Genomic DNA, 9,916 nt, shown 5'->3' on the forward strand with positions numbered 1-9,916 from the left:
TAAATTAAATTAATTGCATGAGATACTCGTTTCATTGTGTTTTGTTTGCTTTTCAAATTACTACTCTGATAGTATGTACGACCTCTTTCAGTTACTAAATTCTTAGATTTTTTTTTAAATATTAATATCACATGAATATTTCTTTTTATATTGGTAAAACATTAACCTGTCTTGTGTATCATTTATCCATTACAATCTAAAAAGACTTTCTTCCTTGACTTGACCCAACTAGTAATGTTAAGGAAACAACACATGGAATTGAGTTTAGTATTTACAATAATAACTAGTACTGCCTTTGATAGCTTATAATACTGGCAGTACATGAAAAATTAAGGAATACAAGCCTTGCAACAATTTTCGATCTCATTTTATCCTACACACACACACACACACACACACATAAATCAAACACGTATATTTTAGCTTTCCCAAACCTCACAAATATCCTAGCTGTATATTCATGCTATCCATTATAAATGAATCACCATAAGATATACGTACAATACAAATTACCATACCTATCTGAATGTACAAACTGTCACCACTATATCTACAAATATAATACTATTCCACGTATAGTATAGTAGCATCAAAGATACTGGCGAAGTAATGGTCTTTGAACCTCCATTGACCGCCCTCTGATCATTTCATTCGAGGGTTAGGTGATTAAACTCCTGATACTGTACGAGAGGATTCCATTGAACAGGACTGAAACAGCCACTCTCAGACTGGCCCGGCATTCCACATAAATTCTCATCAGTGCCATCGTTTCTGATAGATAAAACACCTTCCTCCTCCATATCTGCCTTTGTTCTAAGCTTCTTGCTCCGTGGAAAGCAATTCTCTCGCTGTTGATCTCTTTCCACATGTTTTCTTTTCAGTGAGTTTAACAAATTGCCAAGAGAAGTAGAAGATTTATCAGTACTTGGGAAGTTTATGCTTGAGACTCTTTCAGTGGATGGAAAATCCTGGGAAGAAAAGATGTAAGGCAACATTGGGCAATCGTTGTAAAAATAGTTTCTGATCATCTCAATGTTGGGGTTGATGTTCGTATCCAGTAGATCATTCACTCCTGGGAAGAAGCCAGTCGGCGCAGAGCTTGGAACGTTTTGATCTTCCCATGTGCTTCTGGGAATGCTGTTCTTTTGCCTAACTTGACACAGCACCCAATCATCCAACTGCAACATGGAGAAATGTTGTTACCAACCCTAACACTTTTACCAAATATAACTAAGAGTTCGGTTAATTAGACATGAGTTCGAACCCGGCGACTTACCCTCATAGATCCTTTTCTCTTGGAATTGTTCCAGGCATCTAGCAATCTGTATTCATGCATGATCCAGCCCGTCTTTACTCCTTTAGGAGGGCGTCCTTTGTAGAACACAAGAGCCTTTTTAACACCAATTTTTGTCGTTCCGCATGAATTGATAATCGATTTATCTGTCCCTGTTGCCTTCCAATAACCTGAAGCTGCTGCCCTGTTAGGCCGGGCTCCATTGGGGTATTTTCCTATCCCTTGGCGTAAAGAAATACCATTCATCCACTCCAAACAAAGCTTTCTCTATATTGAAAGAAAAAAGTGTTTGTCAGTAGGCAATAGCTGTAAAGAGATGCACGTATGCAAAAAAGAAGCAACAGAAAAGCAATATACAGACTCGGTAGCTCCCATGGGTTATACTTGTAGAGATCTATCTCAGCAATAATAGATGCTGGAAGTGGATTTGAGGTGATTTTGTTCTTCAAATTGTGTACTATGAGCTCCTCATCAGATGGATGAAATCTAAATCCCGGAGGAAGTTGAATATCTGAGCTGGCTTTGGCCTCCATGTTCAAGAAGCTTTGTTTCTTGGCGATGGAAGAACCTAGGGAGACCGAATCAATGAGACCAGCGATATAAACGATCAAAATGGTCAAGGTTGGGGAGCAACACTGTGCAATGGTTATATATAGGGGTGATGCTCATTCGTGAAGGCGTGGACATGAATTATGTTTATAAAATAATTAAGCTTAATTTTTTTCTTTGGTTATATATAGAGTAGAGAGCAACGCTTTTGGTCTCATTTCATATCCTGTAGGATCAGACATTCCTACAATTTTATGATCTATTAGTAATTTATTTTTAGAAAGCTTGAAATTTGAGATTAGGGATGGTAATAGATACCTATGGATTGAGTTTTTAAATATTCATACCATATTTATTATTTCATTACTTAATAAATAATAAATTTAAATATTTATATTATATCCAATAGGTTTCGAGTATTGTACGAGTATTCAAGCAAAGACATTTATTAATCTTATTATCAAATGAAAAATAAAGTTTCTAAACTTAGCCTTAACAAGTTTACTAAAAGAAGGTAATACCAAAAATACAACATGAAAAAAAACACAAAAAAACAACAATAAAAAAAAGTTGTATATTATGATATGTACAATGAAGCAATAAGTAGCAGAGAGCTATGAATAAATTATAAAAATATATTGTGTACATGGAGCTACCAATTCTTTTATGTTGTTGGATGACCTATTATATTGTTATAGACATATAATTTCACATAACATCAAATTCTAATCATATACAAGCTATTTATAACATATAAGGACAATACAATTTATACTCTACTAACACGTATTCTTTTGGTGGTCGTATGTGTTCATGTCAATATATAATATCCACTAGTTATCATATTAAAGACTTTTTTTTTTCTTCTGAATAGGACTTGATTGATATTTGAATTCCAATCTCCTTGGTCATTATTGATTGTCGACCTTAGCTTTCTTGCTGATTGATGGTCGATTTTATCTTTCTTCATTGATTTATAAAGTGAACAACTACTATTATTTAAGATAAATGACATATGACTATTTATTTTTAGTATAAACAATGTCTCTATATTCTTTTATTTAAGATAAATGAAGGAATATTGACCTATCATTTTGCACTTGAATCGATCTACAAATCCACTCTAGATGATGTGGCACATCGAGCATTATTTTCCTAAACAAATTGACCATGTTTCACTGTCTAACATTTCAACCAATTAAACAATTTCAAAATGAAATGTTTTTTTAACTTTTAGTTACAACATCTAGGATTACATGAATTATAACATTAAGTTGTAGTTATTTCATCAATACTCAATTCTTCATGTTCTTCATAAAGTTGCTAATTTTTCTATAACAATCAAATATCCTTAGAAAAAAAAAAAAGAACAAAGAATCTTAAACTTCCCTCTCTTTTCAAGACATCCTTAAGCTCTATTCCTCAAAAACCTTATCTTGTCACCAATTTTCAAAACTATACTAATTATATCCCTAATGTAAACTAGTCTATTATTAGCAATCCATCAACAAATATGAATGGATAATATCTTGGTCCATACCAAGAAGAAATACCATAAGAAGGATTATTATATTCGCTTTGGATGTTTGGACTTTAACTCTAGGACGACTATGTGAACCTTATGGAAGAAGTTCATCCTAACATAGTCTAATGTTTCCATTATAGCTTACATAAAGTGGTTGGAAAGAATACAATAACACTATGACAATGAATGGAAACCTATAGGATTTTTGAGGCAATTCAAAAAATTTAACAATTTAATTTGAATACTTATCGATAGTTACCCAAGAACATTTTGTACGATTAAGAAGGGAGAAGAGATAAACAAATTTTCCCTCATAAAAAGAATATATGACCTTTCTATTGTACCAAATTTACATATATTTGATAAGTACTAGGTTTAGAAAGCCAACAAAGACTTATTTAAAGATGACAATAGCTTTGTCTAAGAGTAGAATAGTTTCCTTATGACTTTTTATACCAAGCCACATATATAGGGAACTAGAAGAATGCCAAGCAAAAAGTGAAGATCACTTTTTCATGGTGAAGATAAATATTTATAGTGTTATGATGGATTTAGACATAGGAAACTGTCTACTTTCAAGAGTTTAGTAATGTTCAATTGACTCTAGACTTATAATTAATTTGCATAGGGGAGAGTTAGATGAAGATCCCCTTCCATGAATTTCCTTTTAAAAGGTACATTGAAACCTTTTTAGCTATGACAAGTAGAAATGGTTTATTCATGGCTCCCTTAACGCCATTGAGAACATAACTTAGGTGGTTGTTGATTCTTCAACATCAAAGAAAAAATGTTGAATGGGAGGAAAATATTGTTGTTTGGAGAAGAATTATAACCTATATGGATCAAAACTTTGGGAAATTGATAGACTCAAAGAAATAATTATTGTTGTTGAGAGATAAAAAAATCCCCACTTCATGGCTATGCAATTGGAATTTGTACAATGTATTCAATTCTTATTGTATTATGCCACAAATAGAGCTAGTCCATGTAAAGTGATTTTTAAAAGTTTTAAAAAGTAAAAGATGTGACAGAAGCATCAAAGCACCACTTTGAATGTTGTAAAGAGGAATTTCTCCCTAATCATGGGACATTAGCTAATATTCTATTTTTTTTTCAATAAGCCCATCTATGTTATCTTCAATGTTTCTTTTTAAGTAATTAATAAGAAGTTTTTCTTTGATGAAGAACTTTTAATAAAGGATAGCAATACAAAATCTACAAATAGTCCAACTAGGAGAGCAACTAATAAATCAAGCAAAAAACCCTCTGATAAGTACTTCTGCTTCTAGATGTTTATTGCACCCCTTTGGATAATTGTAATTCTAACATTGTTTTTTTTTTTTATTCAACTTCACAATCTACAATGGCTCCTTCTCCTCCAAAGGTCTTTCAGCCTTCCAAGGCTTCATAACCTATTGCTTCTAAAGATGAAGAAGATGATGTTCCTATTTTTGAGTTAAAACAAAAACCAAGGGTGAGTGTTTTTATTAAATCAAAATTTTCCTTTTATGTTACTCTTTAGATACTTGCACTTATCCCTTATCCCTTTTTATTTTTTAGGTACCAATTCCTATTTTATACTTACCATTGTTATTACTTTTGATTTTACTGCTCCTCCATAAGCTGAAGCTAGATAAGTGTTTCCATCTTAAGTGGATCTCTAAAACTTGTAGCTGCTTCCTATCTAGTCCATGAAAAAACCTATAAAAGTGCATCTATTAACTACTAAATACACTCATACTAACATGGTATAATTATTGAAGGACAATCTTCTTAAACTAGTGATTTTAGCATGGAAGAAACTAGTGAGGAAGAACTTTGAGGAGTTGACATTAATATAACTTTTATAATGAAAATTGGAGAAGGTGTTTCTTATAATGATGAAGTCACTTTAATACATGTGACTAATGGTGAAATTAGATTGTTGCCTCCATGGCATGGGGTAGACTTAGATGGAAAACCAATAAAAAGTGCTTTATTAGATGAAGAACTTGTACCAATTATTGTTTCACCTCATGTTGAGTTAGAACCAACAACTATTTCCTTTAAAGATATTGGACCTTTTACTATGTTGGAGCTCAAATATGACTTGGTTGTGGGAGTGAGGAGCTAAGAAAACTATTATGACTTCCTCTACTTTCAATTAGAAGGTACATCACTTTTGACAGTATAGTTCACTTTTAGTTTTGAGCAACATTAACAAAAATATCTTTTTTTAGTACTCTTGATGATTTTATGGATCCCTTATCTCTTTTAAATGTATAAAAGATGTCTAGCATAAGAGAATGTTCTAATGATAAGCAGCAGAAAGACACTCAATTAAGGATTACCAAGGAGATTTTAAAGTTTCTAAGACAAGGAGTAGACATCCTTAGCAACTAGACCATTAAGGAGCAACTCCAATAACGTTTGGACAAAATTATGTCTTAAGGATATGTAGAATCAATAGTTTAGATATAAAAGATCTTGCAATAAATTTAAAAAGGCCTTATTGCTATAAAGTTCATAAGTTTGCATTTGATTAATATCCCAAGACAAAAGAGATATATAAAAAAATAATAGAAACATGTTTGGTTAAATAAAAAAAAGATATAAATATAAAACAAATATATCTCTGGGATAATGTTAAAGTGAATTTCTATCATTTTAAAATAGAAGGTACATAAAGATATGTCTCATTTGTCTTCACTAATTTTATTTTTTCTATTTCAAGATAGTAACTAAACACTACCTAAGATGATCTATATTGGAGAAGTAGAGAAGTTATAAAAAAAAATTGAAGATTTAATGTTCTTGTAGAAAAAGTAATGGGAGGAAGAATGCATCGCTGCTCAATAAACCCGTCTTATTATAAAGAAACTGTCAATAGATATACAATCTTATGAAGCTGAAGCAAAAGTAGCTTAATTGAGAGAGAGATTAAACAATATTGAAGGACTAAAATTAGATACCAAAGCTTCTATAAATCAAATAAAGAAAAAGCTATAACTTAAATGGAAAGGATCCTTAGCTTTCAAGCATCCAAGGATACTATAATGACAAACCTTAAATAGTAGTGGGTATCAAGGAAAAAAGTTAAGAGAATTAAGGATATATTACAAAGAAATTTTCTTAGGCCCTTTGTAATAAACAATTTTTCATTGTATTGAGCAATCTTTGTTCTATTTAATCTATTTTATGCACTATACTAGATTTCTAATTTCCATGGATATAAATATCTTTATATCCAAATTCATAGATTTTGTATTAGTTAATTTGTGAACAAAATTATTCTTACTCTTCATTCAACTTCTTACAGTGTTGAATAAAATTTAATCTCTAACCATCTTACTTCTTAACTATTTGTACTTAATAATCAATTCATTTGTTTTACTATAATTGAGAATTAACAATAAAATATTTAAGTCATATAACAAGAATAACCTAAAAGTGATGTCTAAAGTAAAAATATAATAGATTTGAAATACTCTTATACTTCTGATCTCTTTGTTATTGTATTTCCCATATAAGGGTAATACTTCTTTAGGTATCAACCATTGATTGATAAAAATAGAATTCCCATCATGGGTTGCTAAATGATATGCAACTCCTTTAAAAACTTTAATAATGATATATGGACCTTTATAATATGAGGACCATTTTCCAAATTTTGATCATCATGTCCATTTGGTAATATGACCTTATATATCAGATCACATTTAAAGAAGCTTTTTGACAAAATATTTTATTGTATGCCTTTTCAACCTTTTTCTTGTGAGCTAACAAGCAATCTATTGTATTAAGTCTTACTTCATCCAAATATTCTATTCTTCTATTCTACAACATTGTAACTCAATAATCTATACTATCCAGGCAACATTATGCAACCCTTCTAAGTGATTGTATTATGAGCAATATAATATCATAGCCATATGTCATAATAAATGGTGAGGTTCATAAAGTATTTTTTTTTTATGAAGTTCTACATGCCCATAATACTTCTAATAATGTATCATGTTGAGCCTTAAGATTGTTTCTGACCAATTTCTGTATGTTAAGGATTAAAGTTTTATTGGATGATTTTGCTTGCATATTGACTTAGACATAATCACGAGTAGAAAGAATTATTTTAAATCCATATTCCTATACAATTCCTTCATATCCACCCATAAGGAATACTATTCTTTAATAAGTAATGATTGTTTCTAGGAGTTTAAACTTGTGGATGATTTGTTTCTTAATGAATTATATGGATAAAGAAGGAAAAGTTAAAGGAAAATTTGCTAAAATTGATAAGTTAGGGCATAACCGAATACAAGCTCTTGAATTTTAGGGTTGGCTAAAAGTTTCTTGAATATTTTATTTATTTTTCTGAATAGGTACATACCAAATCATGGTATTGCCAAATTGAATTCTTGTTTTTTTCTTGGATTATCTTGCCTTGTTTTATTAAAATTTGGTTAGTATAGATCTTTCTTGCTTTATTTTAATTGTTTTCTTTAAATTCTTGAAGTTGAATCTTGACTTCTTGAATTAGTTAATTTTCTTTTAATCTTTAATATAAACTCCATTGCTTTTATTTCAAGTCTTTTTTTCAGTATTATATTTCACATGAAGTTACATTGCTATTCGAAAACTTGTCCTTAAATTTTGTTTTGATTAGTTTCGTATATTTCTTGATTCTTGAGTTTTTATTATTATAAAATCATTACATTGTTTTGATTGATTATTTGATAAGTTGCTAAGTTACCTTTAAGAATCTAAGGGAATAGTGAGGTAAAGGGCATAGTGAGATTATTAGAGTGAAAAGCCCGATTGTGTGAAACACGAGTGGAGTGCATTAAATCGTGTGTAGACGCGTGAGAGAGTGTGAAATTTTTTTTCTTTGCTACTAACCTTTATTGTAGTTATTCACAATGTTATTAAAAAATGTGACATAATCAAAGGTGAAGGATCTTGTAGAAAGACAAGATAGATTGGAAGTAATGATGGAGGTTTTGATGAGAAAGATGGATAAATTGAGTATTAAGATAATTAGCAGACATGATGTTCCTAGTCATAATAAAAAAAAAGGAGGTTAAAAAGTCTATTAGACGAGTACTTTCTCCTTTACATAAAAGTGTAGTTGAAAACTCCGATGATGATGATATAGTTAATCATGGAAGGAAGTCTCATATACACCAAAATCCATTATATGAGACATAACCAATGAGAGAGTTTGGTGGTAGATTTAAACCAAATAGGGATTTTAGCCAAGGGAGAAATTTTCATGATCATGATGGTTTGGGTAGCATAAAACTTAAAATTCTAGCATTTTAAGGAAAGGATGATCCACATGTTTATTTGGATTGGGAAAAGAAGATGGAATTTGTATTTGATTTCCATCGATATTCAAAGGAAAAGAAGGGAGAACCAACAGCAGTTGAATTCATTGATTATGCTATTATTGGGTGAGATCAACTTGTTATATATAAGAGATGTAAAGGAGAAATACCCATTAACACATGAAAGGAGATGAAAACAATTATGAGGAAGATGTTTGTCCCTAATCATTACCGTAGGGAAATATATAATACATTGCAATCTTTATCTCAGGGTTCTAAAAATATTGATGAGTATTTTGAGGAGATGAGAATAGTTATGATTAGAGATTAAGTGTTTTAGGAGTCAAAAACTTGGACATTATGTATCAGATTGTCCAAATAGAAGGATTATAATTTTGAGAAATGATGGAGAAGTAAAGTCAGCTAGTGATGAATTTGAATGTGAAAGCATGTCAGCACTTCAAGATGCTAGTGATGTTGAATATATTGTTAATGATGAATCCTTAGTTTTATGGAGATCTTTGAATGTTTAGGTTAGTAAAGAAAATGTTAAGCAACAAAGGAAGAATATCTTTCATCCTAGATGCCACATAAAAAATAAGGTATGTTGTGTGATAATTGATAATGGTAGTTGTGCTAATGTTGCTAGCATAACTTTGGTTAAAAGTTGAACTTGACTACTACTAAGCATGCTATATTGTATAAGCCTCAATGATTGAACAAATATGGAGCAATTAGGGTGACTAAACAAGTTTTAATATCATTCTTAGTAGGGAGATATAAGGATGATGTTTTATGTGATGTTGTTCCTATACATGTCACACTCCTATTATTAGGGAGACCTTGATAATTTGATAGGAATGCTAGGCATGATGGTTTTACAAATAAGTGTATACTAGAAAAGAATGGGAAAACATACACGCTTGCACCATTGTCTCCTATATAAATGTATGAATATCATTTTAAGATAAAGAAAACAGAAAAGGCCGAACATGCCTTGTTACAAAATAATGGTGAGGATGTGAAGCTGAGTGAAAATAAAGTAAGCCATAAGTGTGAAATACTAAAGGATAAAGTTTTGGCCATTACAGAGAAATTTGAAGGCTTCAGCCAAAATAAAAAAATAAGGGGAAGGCCGAGTGTGGAGAGAAAATGAGTGGAGAAAAGAAATAAAAGGATGAGAAAAAAGAGTTTGTAGGAAAAGTGGGGAAACATCTTATATTTTATGCGAAACAAAGTGATCTT

General features: G+C 30.9%; 1 protein-coding gene across 1 annotated transcript; it reads right to left on the reverse strand.

Annotated features, from left to right (window-relative positions):
- Window positions 1-647: 647 nt before the first annotated feature.
- On the reverse strand, window positions 648-1,827 carry LOC7486469 (NAC domain-containing protein 83). Its single transcript, XM_024588006.1, has 3 exons — window positions 1,652-1,827; window positions 1,277-1,559; window positions 648-1,178 (listed from the first exon to the last, which is right to left on the reverse strand). Exons 1-3 carry the CDS (start codon window positions 1,825-1,827, stop codon window positions 648-650), a joined length of 990 nt encoding a protein of 329 aa, XP_024443774.1.
- Window positions 1,828-9,916: the final 8,089 nt, after the last annotated feature.

Source organism: Populus trichocarpa, chromosome 16 (genome assembly GCF_000002775.5).
Source record: "Populus trichocarpa isolate Nisqually-1 chromosome 16, P.trichocarpa_v4.1, whole genome shotgun sequence".
NCBI lineage: Eukaryota > Viridiplantae > Streptophyta > Magnoliopsida > Malpighiales > Salicaceae > Populus > Populus trichocarpa.